This window comes from Echinops telfairi, unplaced genomic scaffold (genome assembly GCF_000313985.2).
Source record: "Echinops telfairi isolate 266 unplaced genomic scaffold, ASM31398v2 ScPeMD7_20;HRSCAF=75, whole genome shotgun sequence".
Taxonomy (NCBI): Eukaryota; Metazoa; Chordata; class Mammalia; order Afrosoricida; family Tenrecidae; genus Echinops; species Echinops telfairi.
Window position 1 is genome coordinate 10,611,206 of NW_022103917.1, and position 22,786 is coordinate 10,633,991.

The 22,786-nt window shown below is 42.3% G+C and overlaps 1 protein-coding gene across 2 annotated transcripts in view; it reads right to left on the minus strand.

Annotated features, from left to right (window-relative positions):
• PHF6 (PHD finger protein 6) overlaps positions 1-17,334 on the minus strand; it is a 46,002-nt gene extending 28,668 nt beyond the window's left edge. For both annotated transcript variants that reach the window (XM_004715365.2, XM_004715364.2), the window contains exons 1-3: positions 17,211-17,334; positions 13,010-13,189; positions 12,688-12,789 (exon numbers count right to left, since the gene is read on the minus strand). In XM_004715365.2, coding sequence (XP_004715422.1) covers positions 12,688-12,789; positions 13,010-13,147 — 240 coding nt within the window. In that variant the 5' untranslated portion in view covers positions 13,148-13,189; positions 17,211-17,334. The remainder of the gene's footprint in view (positions 1-12,687; positions 12,790-13,009; positions 13,190-17,210) is intronic.
• Positions 17,335-22,786: the final 5,452 nt, after the last annotated feature.

A 22,786-nucleotide genomic window follows, 5' to 3' on the forward strand; every position in this document is an offset into this window, starting at 1 on the left:
GGGAGGGGGGAGCGGGGAGGGAGGGGAAAAATGAGGACCTAATGTCGGGGGTTTAAATGGAGAGAAAATGTTTTGAGAAATGATGTACAAACACGCTTTACACAATTGATGTGTGTATGGATTGGGATAACAGTTGTATGAGCCCCTAATAAAATGTTAAAAAAAAAAAAGAAAAAGCACAGTGCATCAGGTAAATCTGCTATGCAAGACCTCTTTAGAGTACTGAAAAGCAAGGCTATTACTTTGAGGACTAAGGTGCATTTGAATTGTGGTGCTGGAGAAGAACACCAAAACTATCATGGACTGCTAAAAGGGCAAACCAATCTGTCTTGGAATTAGTATGACCAGATTGCTCCGTAGAGGCAAGGATGGAGAGACTTCAAGTTACCAACTTTGTTGGGCAGGTTGTCAGGCAAGACCAATCCCTGGAGAAGGACAAAGCATTCAGTAAAGTACAGGAGCAGCAAGAAAGAGGAAAATCCTCAAGGAGATGGATCGACACAGTGGCTGCCAACAATGGGCTCAAGGAACAACTGTGAGGATCGCACAGGACTGGGGGGGGGGGGTTCCATTTGGTTGTACTTAGGGTCGCCATGGGCTGGAACGCACTCAATGGCACCTAACAAAAACAACAGCATACCCACAGGAAGGAATAGTCTACAACTGTTCTCTTCAAAGAACATCTAATGACCTGGAAAATGGTTTAAGTGTAATGTGAAGTGAAAAAAATGAAGCAAGGACAAAATATTCTGTGTACTATGAGCTCTAATGTTTTATAACATACATTCATGGAAAATAGAGAGAGGTCAATATGGCACAATTCTAGAAGTGGTTAGTTCTGGATGGTGGGATTGGAAATTATTTCTGTTTTTCTTCTTCATAATTTTCTATAATGGGAAAAATTCTTAGATGTAAATCTTTATTTTTAAAAACCCTATCAGGAACAAAGGCTTCTAATACTCACCTCTCAGTCTGGGGATAGTGCCAAGAAAATCAAAAGTACTGTATAAAATATATTGAAAGTGTTGTTAGCTGTTTATAAATTCAAATATGCTTAAAACAAATGGACTGAACTACTCTGGTGAGATCTACTTTGCAAATAATCTGGTAACAATAGCAATTTAAAACCAATAGTTTGTTGTTCAAGTGAAAAAAGACTATTTTTCATTGTCAGTGCATCACAATGAAAGAAAGAGTAAGATAAAATCAGTAAGAAATGTTTTCAGAAAGTGGGAACTACTTTTCTGGGTGGGGGGGTAGAACTAGGTATCAAAATTTGCAAGATCTATATTCTACAGTTTTCCTGTAATACAAGCAGTCAGTCATATGTCAATCGAGAACAAAGAACAGCAAGTTTGACCATAGTAAAACCAAATGTACAATTTACATTTGCTTATACACCTAGGAATGCAAAGTCCAACCTCTGAAATAAATGATTGTCCCTGAACTCCTATGGGGTTTCAGATATATAGCATTAACTTAGGCTCTAATCATTTTACTCCCTTAGGTGGCTAATTATCTTTGCAAATGCGTAGATTATACCCATCAATTCCTACTAGACTGAATTTCTTAGAAGACTAACACAGAATGCCTCCTAAAGCAGTGGCCAAGAAATCTGTTGAGCGTGAGCTTACTCTGGTACTAAATATTGAAATATTTTATGGAGCATTTTTTCGGTCATATTTCTAATAGCTGTGGCTTTACTGTAATTACCATCAGATACTCCTAGACAGAGATTTAAGCCGTCTGAACTATGTTCTGGAAAGGTGAGATGAGGGAGAACAAGCCAGTGGACAAGGCACCGAATGAGCAGAGGCAGAAATAAAGGTGGAGGATGCAAGACCAGATCAGCCCTGCTGGAAAAAGGTTGAGAATCATGAAGTGAGCAAAAGAAACAAAATTAAAGAAGCTGAGAAACCAGACAGGTAACTGGTGCAAATAAATAAATACATAAATAAATAAGCTAGCTAGCTAGCTATGGGAAAAGAAAGAGGCCTTCTCTTGGAGAAAAAAAATGGACTAATGGGAAAATAAGACCCTTCAACACAAGGCACCAGCTGGTTGCACCCGAGAAATGGTATCACCCTTTACACGAAATACTTGCTCTCCAATTTGCCACAGACTCAACGTAACTCTAAGCAGAATGATTGTCCACTGCTATATATTACTATGCCTACACTACAACATGGCTTTCTCAAATGGGGGGAAAAAAAAGTTAACCTGACAAAAAATTGTTAAGAATAATGGTAGGAAATGGCACACACACACATGGATGTATATATAATTTCTTTATTTCAAATTTATCCTGATCACATTTTAATTTCAAGAACTTGATTAAAACACAGATGAAAAACTCATTGTTGGTAATAATTTTCCCTTTACTTTCACCCTTCTATTCAACTTGCTACCTAGTAGGCTCTGGAGAAGGACATCATGTCTGGTAAGGTGGAAGGGCAGAGAAAAAAAAGGAAGGCCCTTGGTGAGATGGCCTGACCCACTGGCTGCAATAACAGACTCAAACAGAACACTGGTGAGAAGGGAACAGTGTTTGGCTCTATTGCACACAGGGTCACTAGGAGTCGGAATCGAGTCATTGGCATGTGGCACCTGACAACAATAGACTGAGTAATTTCACCACACCAGAGACATTGGAAAAGGAGCCCCCATCCTATTACAGATCTTTGTACGGCATCTCTATAAAAAAGTTACAAGTGAGGTTGTCTTAAGGTTAAGTTAAGGAGTACTGGTAGCACTTTCAGGTAAGTTCAGAACTGTTAGTATTGGTTATAAGGTTGGCAGTTCAAATCCACCAGCAACTCCCATAAATACTTACAGCCTTAGAAACCTGTACAGAGTCCCTAAAGGGAATCAATTTGATTGGCAGGGAGGTTTTGTTTTGTTTTTGGTTCAAGGTTAAGTTGAGTCACATAAGCAAAGAATCAGGGAGCGAACCCACTGATGAAAGAGGAACTAAGCCTTGCATGAGGCGACAAATGGAACTAAAAGGACTGTGTTGTTGTTAGCGGCCCTCTACATGTTTCTGACTCATAGAAAGCCTATATATAAGAGATGAAAACACTATCTGGTCCAGCACCATTCTGACAGTACTTACTATGCTTGCGACCACTGTTGCAGCCAAGGTCATACCACCTCACTGAAGGTCTTTCTCTTTTTTACTGATCCTTACCAAGTGAGGGCTTGCTTCAGGTAGTGTTCCCTCCTGAAAAAGCATTTACAGTAAGTGAGATGAAGTTTCACCATCTTCCCTGCTAAGGGAGAATTTCATTGGACTTAACTCCACTAGCAGTCCATTAGCATATTCAATCATGCAAATACATTAATACTTCTTCAGTCTTCTAATTTTCACATGCACATGAAGCAAATGAAAACACCGTGGTTTGGCCTAGGGGCACCTTAGTTCTCAAAGTGGTATCTCAGCTTCTGGTGCAACACATCCTTTTATTGCATGGCTGCTGTTTTCATGGGCTTTGATTGTGGATGCAAAGAAAACAAAATCATTGTCAATTTCAGTATTCTATTTATCAAAATGTTGCTTATTGGAGCAGTTGTGGGGATTTTCGTTTTCTTCATGTTGACATGTCATCCATACTGAAGGAGATAGTCTTTGAACTTCATTATTAAGGGCTTTAAGCCCTCTGCTTTCAGTAAGCAGGTCTGTGTCAACTGTGTCAAGTTGTTAATAAGTCTTCCTTTAGGCCTGGTGCTGTGTTCTTCACATCATCCTGCTTCTCAGATTATTTGCTCAGCATGCAAATTGAATACATATGATGAAAGGATACAACCCCGACACACACTGTTCCTGACCATGCAGTATACCCTCATTCAAGTCAAACAACTGCCTTTTGATCTATGATTCTTCATGAGTATAATTAAGTGTTCTAGAATTCCTGTGAAATGTGTTTGCATAGTCAATAAAAGGCAGGTAAACATCTTTTTGGTTCTCTCTGCTTTCAGCCAAGATCCATCTGCCATCAACAATGCTCTCTTCTCCCTATCATCTTCTGACTCTGCAAAGAATTTATGGCAGTTCCCAGTCAATGTACTGAGGCAAGCATTTTTTAATCATCTTCAAAATTTCTTTTTTTTGTTTGTTTTTTTAATTTTTTATTTTTTTTTCATCTTCAAAATTTCACTTGCATTTTATATTAATGATATTCCTTGATAATTTCCTCATTTTATTGGGTCATCCTTCTTTTGAATGGGCACATATATGAATCTCTCCAATCAGCTGACCAGGTAACTGTCTTCCATATTTCTTGTGATACTTGAAGAAACACTGTATTAACACTGGGAGAATTAAGTTGAAGTTATGCTTGGCAAAGAGTAGATACTAAGTATTTCATAAACGGACAGATACATGAATTCCAGATACTCTTGGGGGGAGGCGGAGGGCGGGCAGGCGGCCAATGCAATAGTTGAAGAAACAAAGAATAACACTGGGAAAATTAAGTTAAAGAAACAAGAAAACCTTCCTATCAGACATTCATTGCTATCTACCATCCTGGAGTAAAAAAAGCTTAATTTTCCCTTGAGCTTCCTCTCCTCCCTTTTCATACTGTATCATGACTTCTTTGGCCCATTTACACTTAGCTCATCATGGAGACTTCTAACTACTTTCCAATTGAAGCCTTCCACTCCTTCAAGTTCAATCAATTAGTGAGTTGCCATTTATTTTTAACTCTACTGAATGCAAACAAAACATGAAGAGCTATACTACCATATATACTCAAGTATAAGCCAACCTGAATATCAACAGAGGCACCTAATTTTACCATAAAAACTGCATTAAAATGTGCTTAAAAAAAATTCGGCTTATACACGAGTATATACACTAAGTGTTTTCCAAGCATTAAGCCTTCCCTTGCCAGCAAGTGCATTCAGACTCATAGCGACCTTTAGGACAAAGTACATCTGTACCACTGAGTTGTCCAAGACTGTAAACCTGTGTGGGAGCAGACAACTTCTTTTGTTCTTGAGTTTACAAGACAGCAGAAAGAAAAGCATGCTGATTCCTAACAAAAACAATGCATACAGGTTAAATTCTATGGCAGAGGTGAACTTCGGAGTTTGAGTTGGACGTCAAAAAGAACTCCCCTCTCCCTTCAACTTTTTATTGTGGTTTGGGTGAAATATTTAAGAGCAAGTTAGCTTTCCATTCAACAACTTATGCACATTATGTTTCCTGGGTTGGTGGCAATCCCCTCAATTTAACAGCATTCTTTCCACTTCCTGCTTGGGCTCCCCATTTCCATTTGTCTTTTGTTCCTCCCCCTTCCTGCCTTATGAGCTTTGGTTTGGGGCAAATGCTACCCTTTTGGTTTCATATGATTGATTTACTGACAAGTACATTCTTCCTGGGTGTTATTCCCCTTCGAAGCCACTCTACTGTTTGGCTGAGATCTGATCCTATGGGGTGGGTTCAGTTCCAGGCCTGAAAAGTGTGTAAGGTCCACAGTCTCGAGGTCAAAACCTTGTACAAAGCTACTAGGATGCAGTGATGAACAACGTCCGTACATAAATGGTGGTGTGGATAGGAGAGGAGGTTAGGGAACTGAGAGACAAGTGGGATGCCCTGGAGTGAAGGGAAGGGGGGATATGAGAGAACACGAGTTAAAGATGGAAAAGGTGGGTTAAGATACAACTTCTCAAGGGCAGACTGAGGCATTTGGAGATTATTATGTATGTAGTAAGGAAACATTAAAGGTGTGAATCCGAAAGTAATATTAGCATTTAAAAGCAGAGGTCAAGCATTTACCATAATACATTACCGTATATTATGAAAGACTGGAAGAGAAACACTGGATACAGGATAGCATTAAGAAAGAAAAGAAAGAGATACCCCAGAAATAGAATCAGCATGACAGATGTGGAAGAAAAGAGTGGATAAAGGCAAAGAAAGGTTTCAGGATCAGCAGATGATGAAGACTGGTTTCAAAAAAGGCTGAATTTATGATGTTCACTAGACATCTATGGAGAGCAGACTAACACAAGAATGCTACCATCATTATACTTCCTTCTCTCCATTTGTCATTGAAAAACAATCTTCCTTTGCCCTTACTCATACCCACTACTTATCCTCACCTTAACACTAATCTTCTAATCTACTACTGGGCTTAATGACCCTTGCCTGATCATGGCTAGCCGATTTCCTAGATTCATTTCCTCCTCACTTTTTTCTTTTAATAAAAACCCTGGCCAGTAGGAAGCAGTCTGAATACCTAAATGGGCAAGATTCCTCCCACACAGAATCAAATGGTGTATATAGTATGGATTACCTTATGTGTGGGATCATGGCTTGCCCAGAAGAAACTCTCAAAACCAGATACCCTGTTTCTCTTGGGTACCAAGCACACCACTGGTACTGAGTAAACAGCAAAATAAATACTGCATAGAGCTGGCTTTTTCCCCAAAGGCAACCAAAATATCTCGAGGGTAAAACAGAATCAAGGATCAGAACATTCTCACATAGGATGTACGCAGTTTTGTCCTTAAAAGTAACAAGAGAATGCTCTGAACAGAACATACTACCAGGAGTCAGATTATGTCCTAAATTCACTATGATGTTCATCTTTATTTGAAAATGACTCAGCTCTAATAATTACATATATTTTCAAATGCGATTTTTGGTTGGGTACTTAAGACTGTCTGGTCTAACTAGATTAGACTAGATTAGATTAAACTATATGAAAGTTCTGATCTTGGAGTCCACTGATACTAGAGTCAAATATTAGCTTTGCCACTTAAAGTGCTACGAACAGTCACATTAGCTAACGTCTCTGAGCTGCAAAATGAGAATGAGTATTTCCCCACCTCACAGAATTACTCTTAAGGATTATATGGGAGCATATATCTCAAGTACTCATATTTAAGCTCCATATGTAGGAAATGTTAAGTGTCCGATAAACATGGGCTTTTTCTACAACTCCAAATAAAGTAGGAAAAATATTCAGAAATTTTCATAATAAAACACGAGGAAAAGTATTCCATTTGAAAAAGGGAAAGTTTATGAGTGAGAGGACAGTCAGCAAGTACATGAAAGATCATTCATTTTAATAAAGAAAAGCTACCTCCCTTAATGAAAGGAAACAGACCTAGAATAAATGGTTTTGCATCAAGAAAGGAGTTCTACACAAGGGCGAGCTCTCAACTGTGACGAGTGTTACACAATGGTTCTTCTTTAGCTTATTAGGGTGGAATCACAAGTCCTTGCTGTACTGAAGAATAAGGCAAACCCAAATCTTCCCTTTGGAAGTTTATAGGTAACCTTTGTTGGAGTTATAGAAGCTAAGCTCTGGCTAAATGTAGTGTATGATATATCTGACAGATACCAATTAGACTACTACCTACCCAATGCAGGGACTTCTAATGCTCTAATCATTTAGTTTTATTCAGAAAGAGTATTTCTTCAAATAGAATCAAATGTTTCCTTAAACACACTTTAAAAGGTGAGGATGGGGGAACCAATCGCAATGATCAACGAATAACCACCACCACCACCCACCGCTGAGGGGGACGAACAACAGAAACATGGATGAAGGGAGACAGCGGTTGGTGTAAGATATGAAAACAATAATAGTTTATCATTTATCAAGGGGTCACAAGGGTGGGAGGAGGGGAAAAAAGAGGAGCTGATACCAAGGGGTTAAACAGAGAGTAAATGTTTAGAAAATGATGATGGGAACATATGTACAAATGTGCTTGATACAGTTGATGTATGGATTGTTTTAAGAGTTGTAAGAGCCCCCAATAGAATGATCTTAAAAAACAAAATGAGGGCATGCGTTTCTTGGTGAAATGGCTGGAGAATCAGAGTAGATGGTATAGATACAGGATCTCCAAATGGCTTCTCTTCAATCAGGACTAGAAATCGTTCTGGAAAAAAAGATCTGTCCAAACAGCAAAAATAAGGCTTTGAGATAAGAAAAGCCTTCATATTATGACCTGTGTTCCCCAGTCCATCTTGGTGCTATATATTTACTGCCACCAGTATCTTCATGAAGCATAGCTTTCCTTCCTAACCCTTGCCGTGAAACCTCAGAAAACTGCCAAGGCTGCAAGAACATAGAAACCACACACCTCCACCACTTGTTCTACTCAGACCGCCATTGTCACCAGACTTGGACCCATCTGGTCATCTATATACACTTTCATTTCAAGGGCTGGCCTCGTCTCACTATACTTTAAAAAAAATCATTTTATTAGGTGCTCATACAATTCTTATCACAATTCATACACACATCAATTGTGTAAAGCGCATTTGTACATTCATTGCCCTCATCATTCTCAAAACATTTCCTCTCCACTTAAGGCCCCAGCATTAGGTCCTCATTTTTCCCCTTCCTCCCCGCTCCCCCCTCCCTCGTGAGCCCTTGATAATTTATAAATTATTATTTTGTCATATCTTGCCCTGTCCGACGTCTCCTTTCACCCACTTTTCTGTTGTCCATCCCCCAGGGAGGAGGTCACATATAGTTCCTTGTAATCGGTTCCCTCTTTCCAACACACTCTCCCTCTACCCTCCCAGTATCACCACTCACCCCACTGGTCCTGAAGGGATCATCGCCCTGGATTCCCCCCTGTATTTCCAGTTCCTATCTGTACCAGTGTACATCCTCTGGTCTAGCCAGACTTGCAAGGTAGAATTCGTATCATGATAGTGGGGAGGGGGGAGCATTTAGGAACTAGAGGAAAGTTCTATTTTCATCGTTGCTACATTGCACCCCAACTGGCTCGTCTCCTCCCCGAGACCCCTCTGCAAGGGGATCTCCAGTGGCCTACTAATTGGCTTTGGGTCTCCACTCGGCACTACCCCCATCATTCACTATCTCACTATACTTTTTTAAAAAATCATTTTTTGGGGGGCTCATACAACTCTTATCACAATCCATCCATCCATCCATAGTGTCAAGCACATTTGTATACTTGTTGCCACCATCATTCTCAATCTCACTAAAGTTTTCTTGGAGGCAAGTGAACCCCTTAGGAGGCAATACCAGACAGATGAGAATCTGTCTTAGAAGCACTCAGGGACCAGTACTCCTGTTTCCGATGATTCTTCAATGGGTATTTGTGATCCAGTTTTCACCTAGGAACCCACATGAACAGGAGCCAGGGCAAACAGGCACACAGGATAAATTGCCTTAAAAAGTCAATTAGGGTGGCTGATTATCTCATTTATAGGGAGATTATCAGGTATATAAAATGCTTCACTTTTTGCGCCCTTCTTATTTGATTTATGGGTCATTTATTGCTTAGACAAAGCTACAGAGTGAAAAGTAACGAAGAAAACGAAACTCTGGAATTTTGACAGCACTTCATATAAAACCATTATGGTGGAAGAAACAAAACTAATGGCTGAAAGGATAAATACATTATTTCACAGTTGAACATATAAATGCTACCTTCCTATTCCCTATACAAGTTATTTTAATTCTAACATTTTGGGGGGAAGTGGGGGGCAAAATTATACAGCCAGGCTTAGGAATTCTCCTGTTTTGCTAGATGCCCACAGCCTCAAAATGGCTTCAGAAACACTTTTTAAAGGAAACCCTGAATATCTTATACCACTTTTATGCCACGCAACACCACTGTTCAAAAAGCAGTGATTAAATATTATCTCTATTTTATAGTTGGAGAAAAGGCAAAGAAGTTAATGACTTATGCCAGGTTACATAATGTGTCAGTGACAGGGTTGTTATTATTTTTAAAAACAGGCCTTGTGACATCCCTGCCCTACATGCTTTTCATGAACCTGATCCTTCTCAATGATACTATGAAGTTCTTATTATTATTACTTATAAATCAAAAGAACAATAATTACAATGGTGCCTACCATTTATCAAGACCTAACTGTGTGTCAGGCACCATGCTAAATCCTTTAAATAATCTCTTTTAATGCTGGTAAATAACCCTGTGAGGTAAGATTTGTCATTATCCCCTTTTCATAGGTATGATAAACATGGCTTAAAGAAGTAAATAACTTGCACAGGGTCACCCAGCTAGTGGGTGACTGAGTTGTGATTCAAACCCAAACCAAGCCTATTCCCATAGCTTATGCTCCTAAAGCACTCCCTAGACTAAGAAACTTAATGATTTACAATATACTTCACTTGGGAAGAAAACGAACTCCTGATACAGTAACATTAAAAATTAATCAAAACAATTTATAATAGTGAAACTGGTGCAAAGTTCTGAAGTCTTCTTCACAAATGGGTCCAACTGAAGTAAATCTCTACTGGTTATCAGTACCGCCAGACATGTGCTATTGCTTCCTTTAAAACTAGACATTGCATGTTGTGGTGGTTACATAGTTTTAGGTCAACTGAGATACACGAAAGTGTAGGGGTGGTATCCAACCTGTCAATCAGTCTTGATGGACGGTGCCTCTTTGAGGGCCCTGGGAACCTCTCTCTCCCTCTGCCTTCATTTTTCCTGCTCCCTGACCCCTGAGAGTTGCTGAGTCCTGTGATGGATGTTTCCACAGACTTTGGATTCATGTGACTATGCACCCACCGTCTTGTGATCTTCCTGCATTCCAGATCATTACATGTGGTTGCCATGAGTCTGAAGAGGGACTTATGGACTAGTATTGGATTTAAGGACTTGAGTTGGACTGGGCTGAGATGCTTTCTTGGTATACAATTACTCCTTGATATAAAGCTCTTTCTTACTATGAGTATCACTGGATTTGTTTCTTTAGTCAGCCGACCTAAAATACATGTGTTTATGTCTTTAAAAATTAGGTATCAGGTGGAACGGGGGAACCGATTACAAGCATCTACATACAACCTCCTCCCTGGGGGAGGGACAACAGAAAAGTGGGTGAAGGGAGACGTTGGACAGTGCAAGATATGACAAAATAATAATTTATAAATTATCAAGGGTTCATGAGGGAGGGGAAAAATGAGGACCTGATGCCAGTGGCTTAAGTGGAGAGCAAATGTTTTGAGAATGATGAGGGCAATGAACGTACAAATGTGCTTTACACAATTGATGTATGTATGGATTGTGATAAGAGTTGTATGAGCCCCTAATGATTTTTTTTTTAAGTTAGGTATCAAAGCGGCTCCTGTTCTAACAAGAGCAGCATACCAAGTGACAAAATAATAGTAACAAGTCGGGATATAGAAGTATTTTCCAGGAAAGTCCATAATGCCAAGGAATGAATACTAGGGCTGTAAGGGTTACAGTACAACCATTTTCAAGTAAATAGCATTCTTTCTATTTGAATTTGCTGTTAAGGACTAGGAAATAAAAGCACACTGTTCTGGTTCTGGGGGGGAAATATCAGCACACCATAGAAAATGAGAAGTAGCAAATAAAAATCACATTGGAAAAAAAAAGGCCAATTTGGACTGCTAGCTACAGTTTGGCATGGGGAAGATAAGCATTTTCACAGTAAAGGTCTCACTGTAACAAAAACAGTCCGACCTCGGAATGCTCATTTATACCAGTTATCAATCCTAGCTAGGCTTTGGGACTATTTCCGATTCTAAAGTAAATCTCAAAAGTTATCTTGGTATTCATATTTCTTCATGCTGCATTTTTCTGATACTGAACCCACTGCCATTGTGTCGACTCCGGCTGATTGCATCCCTACAGGAGAGAGTAGAACTGCCCCACAGTGCTTCGGAAGCTGGAATTTTTATGTACATAGACTGTCACGCCTTTTTTCTGTGGAGTGGCTGATAGGCTCTAGCCACTGCTGCTCTCCTGAGCTGCGGAGGGCTTTCACCACTGAGTCACTAGGGCTTGCTTTTTTTAACACTACAGGACTGCTGTTCAAAAGAAATTGTTCCTGAGCATCAAGATGATAGCCCCTATCTTCCCACCACCGTTTCACCTAGTGGCCATCAGCTCAGGTTTTCTGTGAAATACGACATTACTCAGTGCCTAAGACTGTCCACAGATGTTCTCTACCAAACTCATCCATGAAATAATCCAACACTGGAGACAGAAGTTACTGAAGGTACAGTTTCGGGTGTACGTAACAATAAAGAGCTTAATTGAGAAAAATGAAAATAAACCTTTCATTTAATTGAGTGCTCCCAAATCAACCATAATGTGTCACGAATGCCAAGAGAGATGACATTATTTTGCCAATAGAGCAATATAATTAATACCTTGCCAATCTGGTTTCTGGTAGTGAAGAGAACAGGGACGTTATTTTAGCTGGCTTCAGAACGATGCCTGTGAAATTCACTGAAAGACGCCCAAAGTCATAAATGCTACAGTACATAGCGGGTCCACAGGGAAACACCATGGTCGTCGGCGAGGACTAACATTTTCCTCCTTAACATTTTCACTTATCAGAACATGAGTTGTTTTATGATGGAAGGTGCAAACAAATCAGAACTTAACCCTCTGAAATATACCTGAATGAAGACCTTAGCACACAAAACACTCAAGTTAAGCAAAGCGCTCATTCTCTAAGTAAACACCGCCTCCAAAAAGTTAATGCTCTCTGGAGAAAATACTGAAAAAGATTCATTCCTTTTTAGTTGGGTAGTGAATACGTTAAACCCAGATTTACTTTTGCTGGTTCAGAGATTAAAAAAAAAAGACTGCAAGTTAAAATTATACCCAGTTAAATAATACAACATACTCTCTGAAATAAGCAATTTCCTCCTTAATTTTTATCCTTGAGAGGCAGAAATACCAACTTACCAGTTTTGTGCCTCTTTTTATTTCCTTTAGGACATCTTCAATAGAAAATCCACCAAGACTCTCATTATCGGAGTGTGATGATACCAAAGCAGATGAAAAGAGCTATAAATTACATCAAAAAAGAAAATTACGGTTCACACCTGAATAAATCATTGTAAAACAGTGAATACGATGGCTAAAATTTAAAGGGCATATTCTAGTTAAAACAGTATAGAACTAGTGACAAATAATTTCTTAAAACGTAACTGAGGTTTTGAGGACTCAGGAATGGCTATTAAGATTTCAGTGCGTCAGGTCTTCTGGTTGCTGCCAGCATACTTACCATACATTTATGGTGTGCTGCCACCTTCTGGTTTTCAGATACTAGTAATTGTCCACATTCCTTGTCTCTATTTGACTTACAAAAGCCACATTTGCGCTGTCTTGTAGGCCCCCTTTTCTGTTCAACTGAGCTTGACATGATTTTAAAATTGCCTTTAGAATGCCACTTTATCAAAAAATGCTACAGAGAATAAAAAAGGGTAACAAAAGAGTTAATTTCACTTGAAAACCAGTTTATACATATTCATATAAGTTGTTTAATAATTGGCCTAGGTTTTAATAGAGATTTCTAAATGGTTACTTATTACAAACAAGTTAATATTAAAACCTAAACTGATGTCATAAGAAAAAGTATATAATTTTTTTTAAACTAAAGTACTGGAAAAAATGAATTGTTCTCAAATGAGGGGAAATGTGAAACAATTGGAAGCATTTTTATGTGGCTAAGTGAAAAATGTACAGTGTATGATAGTACATCATCATCTGCTGATAAGATAGAAAATATTTTCCATGCATAATTAGGTTCCCCCTCAAGGAGGCAAAGAAAGATTTGTCTAACAGCAGAGCCAAGACTATTTAAAACACTATACAATATCCAGACTGAAAATCCAGAGAGAACAGAATTCTCTAACTGCACAATTTCTTAATGTTCACATATTGAAATATATTAACAAAGTGAAAATAAATGTATTTGTGACTGTGTAACTTTAAAATTAACTTTCAAGTTTAAATATATCATGTATCTATGTTTATTAAAATTTTTGCTTCTCTACTGCATTTTCAAGTTAAGAAAAAAATTAAGGTTCTAATAATAACCCAATAAAAACAGAGGTGATGATAAAATATCTATGCTATCTGATGCTAAGATTTACTCCACATTTTTGCCTTTGAAAGTTGCAAACTGATAGTGATCTTCCAAATGCAATAACTTACATGCTTAAATTAGGAATATGGTGTAAATGAAAGAAATCTTCTGAATGACACTTAAACTAGTGAAATTACAGTTACTGGTAGTATATAGTCAAACAAAGGAAGAAAAGCTCTAACATGGAAGATTTCAGATTTCTATCATCACTCTCAACATGGGTTCTTCAGACTACTAAACAAACACCCTTAAAATCAGTCATTTGATTTGGGAGGCACCCCAAATTAACAGAGCTACACAGCTCAAGGACTCACAACACACATTGCAAACAAAATCTTGAATAGGTGCTTTAAAATTAATCAATGGAATTATTTGCCCATTCGGATACATTCAAACACATTTACATAACACAGTTGAAAAAAACTGACTTCCAAACACTACATTGTAGATTTTTTTTCTTTTCCTTTCTTTTTTTACATTGTAGCTTTCTGCGAAGCACTTGTTCACCAACAAGAACAGCAGTGGCTGCGTGCCAGCAAGGTGATTTTCACAAACCATTGCACATTCTTCACTATAAAAACTCAGATGTATAGTCAGCATTTGAAGTGAAGTCAAAATGCAGCTGTCTTCTCATCTATGCATACCTCAGTTTTCCTTCTTAACTGGAAACTTCAAAGGCCCTGAGAGTTTCTGTTTTGATGAGTTTAAACAACTCTCAGTGCTAACTACAATTTTAAATACCTCCATCTCTCAAAAGGCACGGTATACTTTGTAATGGTGTGGTATTCATAGCACTGGCCCTAAACTGGGAAACTGAAAATAACCAGCAAATGCTTTTAGGATGGAAGGGAAAGAAAACACACACACACACACACACACACACACACACACAAAACAAAGAAACAAAAGGGGAAGTTTGTTTGCATTTGCTCAGGCAAGTATGTGTTCAGCTGCTTTATTAAGAGTACAGCTACCAGAATCTCCAGCATCAACTATGCAAAATATCAAAATTCATAAATAGGGCAAAAACTTGCTATCTGAAATCCAAATTAGTTTTCTTTGCAGCTGTGCAAAAAAATAGCACTTTAAACCCACTGTAACACATCAGACATTTCCCCTGGTCAGCCGGGCCAGTTGAAAGGATGGCACGCTATAAAATCTCATCTGTGCAAGCATCCTTACAGCAGCCCAGCGCTGGCTAGGAAAACGGTATCAGCCCAAGACAATTCCTAGAGAAGAAAAGAACGTTTTACTCCTCAAAATCATTCTGAAAGGAGTAGCTCCAAAAAAATCTATCCACATGCAATTAATTCTGCCTCTTTCCATTTATAAACAGGTACACTGCCTTCTCCTAATTTTGAGAACCTACCAAAGACCCCCCCAAAATCCACAAGGGAGCTGAGGGATACTTTATTTGACACACAACCATACTGTGGTGTCTTTTTTCCATAAGCAGTTGAAATTTCATATGTAAATTGAATCGAGCCATGCACAAAAGGTGCACCAAACCAATGAAAAACTTTCCCCAATGTGCAATGATGAAATGGATTTTTCCACTGAAATCAAAATAACGCATCTACGCATATCTTTCTAGAAAAATCTTTAAAAAACATTTTACAGCCTCCTTGTAAAATGAAGTGCAGAACATCATGGAAACAATGACTCTGTAGAAAGGTCTTTATCATAAAAGACAGATTTTTATCTAGTACTGTCTGTTATATTTGTGGTCTCTAGCAAAGCGGAATAAGGGCATTCCAAGGACCAATGTAAAGGGGCTTCCAAACGATCTACAGTGATGCTGTCTTACTTTTAGTCTAAAAGGCAAGCAGAGATCAAAGTTGGATGCTTTTCCCCAACAAGGAAGCCTTTTCCTTAAAGGAACCTAAAACATCCACGTTACAGAGCAGAAATAAAGAGGCCAAGATAACAGCGTGGGGAGAATTTAAATGTCTTTAGAAAAGAAACACACAATTAAAAAATTAAAAAACAACAACCATAAAAGCCAGATTCGTTCTGCGGCAGCAGACCACGCATTTCTGATTTTCCAAGATGCCCTGCAGCACCAAGGTAGAAAGACCCTGAAACACTAAGGCGAGTCCTCAAGGGCCAACTCAAGAGCTCATTCCATGCCTGGTAACTGGAAGATCATTTTCCCAGAAAAACAAAAACCAATGAAACAAATACCACCACCCCACCACCCCCCTGCAGTTCCGGAAATTAAAAAAAAAAAATTCCACATTCCAGCCGGCTGAAACCTCCAGATCCAAGTCTAGCAGGGAGATCGCCCCAAGAAGTCGGATTTCTGGCAGGAAAGTTCCAGCGAGAGCGGGAGCCCCAGCGAGAGAGGGACCGGAAGGGCACCTGAATTCGGTGGCACGATAAGATTACATGCTTTCGCACTGCTTTGGGCGCTTCTTCACGAGGAAACTGAAGGAATCTTCCAGTTGTTGCAAAGCCCACGGCAGATGACGATTTGGACCGGGAGGGCAGGAGCCCTGAGGTTCCTTCGGACGCCGGGGAGAACAGCTTCCCCCCCCCCTCAAAAAAAAGTCGAGGCGTAATCAACTTGGGCCCATTTAGAATCTCAAAAGGAACCGAAATGTCCAACGGCTCACAAAGCCTGGCGTCGCTCCTCAGACCAGGGGACGTCCCCGGGGGCGCCTGGGAGCCCCTCCGTTATTTATCCGCCCCCGCAGCGCAGGCAGGGGGGAAACTCGCAAAACTCTCTCCCGCTCCAACACTGGGCTCCTCAGTCTCAGTCAGGGGCGCCTGGGGGTCCTCTGCCCCGAGCCTCCGGAACCCGGGAAAGCTCCCGGCCTCGGCTCGCCCCCCGCCCCCGCCCCCATCTTCCCCTCAGGAGTTCGCCCTGGAATTGGCTTCCCTTTCAGCTTCGCCCCAGAACCTCAGTGGCACCCCGCACACATTCCCCCCCCCCAGGAGTTTTTTCCTCATTCCGTCAAGCTACCCCTTCGGCCACCCGAACGACGAGGACTCTCCCTCCTTCCCAAATATGTCTTGAGCGAAACGCAGACGACGACCCCCAAACCTTGTTTTCCCTCCCCCTTGTTTCTAGAAAAAAAAAATAACGAAGGTTGCGCCCCCTCCCCCGAAGTCCAGGCGGGAGGGCGCCGCTCCCCCGGCCGCCTCCAGAGCACTTTCTCAGCCGCTCCCCTCCCAGCCCGGAGCCGCCGAGCGGCGCTTGGGGGTCCCTGACAATAAAGCCAGACCACCAAGAGTCCCCCTCACAACGGGCAGGGGCGGCGGCCTGGCCACCGCCATCCTTGTCTTCTCCCGCCGGGCAGAGAACGGGGGGCCCCGGGGTTCTGAGGGGACTCACCGGCGGGGCCCAGGGGCGGGCGGCGGGAGGGGAGCGCCAATGAAGGGAAAGAGAAAGCCGTCGGCCCGGTTCTCCGGCAGCGCCTGGGAGTGGGGTACTGTCGCCGGAGGTTGTTTCCTTTCATTCGAGGAGACGGGCTCGCCGAGCGCCCTTACGTCGCCCCACCCCCCACCCCCCTGGCACGCACGCGTTCCACCAAGCGTTGGTACGTCCCGAGCGCGCCGCGGGCCCAGATTGGCAGCCGAGAGCGGGCAGCTGAAGCCGCCGCGGCAAGACGCATGTGCGGGGGGCTGCCCCCGGTACGGATCGGGGCGGTAGGCCCCGCCTCTGGCTCGCGCGCGGACCTGCTAGTCTCCGCTCGGCCGCTCCGCCGAGCGTTTGAGGGCAAGATCGCAGGAGCCCGAGCGAGCGATTCGCAGATTTCCCTGTGGGTATTGGGCGGAGGAGGGGCAGGGACGAGCACCGTGGGACGGGGGCCCTGGATCAGACTGCTTTCCTGCAGAGCGTCCAGCGCCTAGGCCTGGTCCCTCGCACTTGTTCGCCGAGGCCTCTCTACATCCATTCTTTTCATTGTACTCTCGTGGCATCCCTTGGAGCTCAGAGCTCCCTCATCCTCCGTTGACTGCCAGGCAAGACCAAGACGCTCCGACAGCCTCCATTTCAATCCTTGGGCGGAACCCTTTCAGCCTCTGTCCCTCATTCGATTTGGACTTTTTGTCGTTTTTAAAATGGGCATTGAATGAGTAGCTGGCGGGCTAAGAGCAAGGAAGAAATCAGTGAAATAAGTCAAGCATGGACGGGAGTCCCTGTCATGTAACTGTCCTCCTCTCTAAATGCGGGGCTTATTCAGAAAGGGCCATTGATTTTCCCTCCCAGGCCGCACAAACCTGCCACCTGAACGAGAGCTTAGGTCTTTGCTGAATGGAGCCAGCCGGCTTGGGTTTGAATTCGAGCTCGATGACCTTGAACACCATTGCTTTACCTCCCTGTGCCTCGATTTCATCACGTCCAAAATAGAGATGATCGTAGGACCTGTCTCGTCTTATAGGGTGATGGTGAGAGACAAATGAGCTGTTGTAATTCCCACAGAAATACTGCCCTCTGCAAGAATCATCCTTGGTCATTTTCTATCTGGCTTATAGACTGCAAACCAGTCTTTTTATGTTCAAACACAAACAACAACAAAACGTAGAGATGCTCTTCAAGTATCTGTTCTTCTGGCAGTCCGGGTAGGTTTCCGCCTTAGGCCCAAAGCTGTTTTGCATAGTGTGTCCTCATTGCAACCCCCTTCCCCGCCTTTGATGCAAACGCCACGTCCTCAAACAAGTACCGGATTTTTAAAAGTTGGACAAACCAGTCATATAAAATGGCTCTGGGCGATGGCCTTTCACCCATGTCCTGTGCCACCTATGAGAGTAACCAGAGGCCGAGGCAGTGTGTTTGAGAACAGAGTCTAGACCTGGATGCCCCAGCATTATTTTTCTCCAGGTTTTTATATAATGATCCATGTCAGGTTGGAACGGATGGCTGTGTGACAAAATGTGGTACCTCCCGGTGACCCCCATTTTGCTAGCTTTTCCCACCCCTCTCCTTTCACCCATCCATTCATTTCCACCGAACTCGATTCAATAAACATTTTCAGATCTGCTAAGTTCCAAACACAATACCACTCCGTGTCTGAAAGAGGAGATGGACATGCAAATAAACACAGTATGAGGTGAGAAGTGCTATATGGGGGTGAGGTGGGGTGCCTCGTGCAGACATCCTCGGCCTAGAACGTAGTCAGTTTTCTGCTGAAGTACAGTACAGTGGCCCAGAAGACACAGCGCTTGCCCTCCACTGTCTGCAGTTAGGGCAGTGGTTCTCAACCTTCCTAATGCTGCGACCCTTTCATACAGTTCCTCATGTTGTGGTGACCCCCGACCATAAAATTATTTTCGTTTCCACTTCATAACTGCCATTTTGTTATTGTTACGAATCGTCATGTAATTATCTGATATGCAGGATGTAATTTTCATTGTTACAAGTTGAACATCATTAAAGCGATGTGATTAATCACATACACACAAAAAAAGAGGAAAAGACAAATATAAGCGTGGAACCAAAAACTCTAGCCAAACTCTTTGCCATCAAGTCTGTTCCGATTCATAGTAACCCTACAGAACAGGCTAGAGGCCCCTGTGGAAAAGCTTTCTTCAGCTTTCTCCTACGGAGCAGCTGGTGGTTTCGAACTGCTGACCAGGGCTCCTGAGAGGTAGAAAAGAGAGTACAAGACAGGGAATGAGATCATGGACGCCTGTTACTTTCAGGCCCCAGTCGGTTGCCATCGAGTCAACTCCACAGTGGTGACTTCTTCGTTTCATTGACCCCCGAACTTTTTTGAGCACCCCATGCAAACTCTCGAGCTTTGTCTTTTCTATAGTTGCAGTAAGTAAGCTTGGGCCAAGCCAAACCCACCGTCGTCCAGTGGCTTCTGATGCAGGGAGATCCCATAGGACAGAGTAGAACTGTCCCCATAAGGTTTCCAGGGCTCTCCAGCTTCAGGGTCACCGAGTCGGCATCGACTCGATGGCAGAGAGTTTGGTTTGGTTAGTTGGAAACCTTTCGGAGAGCAGGCTGAATGGAGCACCAGCTTCGGGGTGAGCCGCCCTTTGCCTCACTGCTCTGCCTCAGGTGTGGTAGCCAGTCCCAATTAGCAGGACGGATCAACTCAGCCCTGGGATTTCCAGGGCTGCAGAAAGGAGTCAAGATTGAGATAACAACCTCTTAACAATGCCTGAGGATGTGTGTAGCCTGTGATCTGGTAATCTCTTCAGGCACACCAGGACCCCCACCAACACTTTCTCTATCTTTTCCTTCAGGCTCCAGATATCCCTTTTAAGACCTCACACTCACCAAAGGCCAGCATTTCCTGACGTTCTGGGCTGAGGAAAGGGCTATTCGGGCTTTATCTCCACTTTATCTTGTACATGCATTCCCCAGAGCTCAGACAAAGTTGTTTGTCCTGATTCCTACAGCTAAATTGGTGCACCGAAGAACACCCCGTCCGAGCTCTGGACCGAGTCTTGGGGCTCGTAGTGAAGCATTCAGCTGCTAACCACAAAATCGACTTCTGTCCAGTGACCGTCTTGTCTCACACTGTCCGACGTCTCCCTTCACCCACTTTTCTGTTGTCCGTCCTCCAGGGAGGGGGTTATACGTAGATCCTTGTAATGGGTTCGCCCCAAATAATAATAATTTATAAATCATCAAGGGTTCATGAGGGAGGGGGCAGCGGGGAGTGAGAGGCAAAAATGAGGAGCTAATGATGCCAGGGCTCAAGGAGAGGGAAGGTTTTGAGCATGATGAGGGCAATAAATGTGCAAATGTGCTTGACACACTGAATGGATGGATGGATTGTGATAAGAGTTGTATGAGCCCCCAATAAAATGACTAAAGGATACATATCTAGGGATAAACATAGATATGTATATATGTAAATATGTACCTATATAGATTAAAATTAAAAAAAGAGGTCGCTGAGAGTCAGCATCACCTGGATGGCTGGGAGTTGTTTTTGATTTTCTACTTCCATACATAGTTACAGTCTCAGAAACTCACAAGGGTACTTTGAGCCCCGGCCTACAGGGTTCCTATGAGTCGGTATCCGCTCCATGGCAGTGAGCTTCTTTGTGGTTTTGTCTTTTTGTTGTTATTTCCCTTACCTCCTTAACGCCTCTGACACAGGTTTCCCTTCTCACTTCATAAGGCAGGCTTTCATCTCAACTAAGAGCCCTGGTGGCACAGTGGTGGTGCATTGAACTGCTAACCTCCAGGTGAGCAGTTTGAAACCACCTGCCGCCCCATGGGGGAAAGACGAAGTTTTCTATTCCTGTAAAGAGTGACAGTCTCAGAAACTCACAAGAGGGCCGGTCTACCCTGTCCTGTAAGGTCAATCCCCACCTAGACTGAGTCCTAGACCCTCTGCTGGCCTGGTCCTCTTCCCGCCCCACGGTTCTTAACAATTTGCAAGTCAGAATTCACTTGAAGAGCTTCTTGAAAATGTAGAGATTTGGTTCTTTTGGGGTGGAGGCGGTTGGGGTGTGTGTGTGTGTGTGTGTGTGTGACCGCTGAACATTCTGAAGGTCTGGGTATAGGAATCCACCTTCTTTAAATCCATAGGAGATACTGGATGCTGAGAAATATTTGTTGCGAACCACACATAAGAAAGTGCCTTATGTACTTCTCCTTTTTGGAGAATTGTTAAAAATTCTTGATTCTCACTGCCCTGTAAACAACTGCTTAGCAACTGCATCTGCTTTGCATAGATCAGCCCTGCCTTTGACCTCAAATCACTAAATCCAGAGCAAACAAATTCAGCATCCACAGAACTGAAAAACAACTTCCTTCCCCATCTTAAGGGTTTCTGTATAAAACACCACTAATATTTATACTCCTGCCTAAATTAAATGCTAAACTCACCTACATTTCTGTGACCTCGCTTTAAAAAAATCATTTTATTGGGGGCTCGTACAACTCTTATCACAATCCATACATACATCCGTGGTGTCAAGCACATTTGTACATTTGTTCTCATCATCATTCTCAAAACATTTGCTTTCTACGTGAGCCCTTGGTGTCAACTACTCATTTCCCCCCTCTCTCTCCCACACTCCCAAACCCTTGATAATTCATAAATTATTATTGTTTTGTCATGTCTTACACTGATGTTTCCCTTCACCCACTTTTCTGTTGTCCATCCTCCCAGGGAAGGGATATATGTAGATCCTTGTAATGGGTTCCCTCTGTCTACCCCACCTTTCCTCCACCCTCCCGATATCGTCACTCTCACTAATGGTCCTGATGGATTCATCTGTCCTGGATTCCCTGTGTTTCCAGTTCCTATCTGTACCAGTGTACATCCTCTGGTCTAGCCGGATTGGTAAAGTAGAATTGGGATCATGATAGTGGGGGGGGAGGAAGCATTAAAGAACTAGAGGAAAAAATGGGGAGCTGATGCCAGGGGCTTAAGTGGAGAGCAAATGTTTTGAGAATGATGAGGGCAATGAATGCATAAATGTGCTTTACACAATTGATGTATGTATGGATTGTGATAAGAGTTATATGAGCCCCTAATAAAATGATTAAAAAAAATAAAGAACTAGAGAAAAGTTGTATGTTTGATCGTTGCTACACTATACCCTGACAGGCTCATCTCCTCCCGGTGACCCTTCTGATAGGGGATGTTCAGTTTCCTACAGATGGGCTTTTGGGTCCCCACTCTGAACTCCCCCTCTGAGGTAGTTAGTTTATTGTTCCAACTTGGCCGATAAACACATGTGAGGTTAATTGAAGGCGCCGAGGGATAAATGGCTCGGTGAGCCTCACCTTTCTAGTTCTCTAGTCTCTTGCTTTGTGATGATAGGACCAGGGTACAGCTACCTTAACCAGTTCTCTGCTTTAGCTGGCAAGGCTCACTTCCGCAAGACATCCCTGAGCAGAAGCCACATGGACCTACACCAATGCAGCCCTGCCTATCTTATCTAGATAAACCTGCAGAGATAATAATATGCACGAAAACAAGACAGAACAAAACA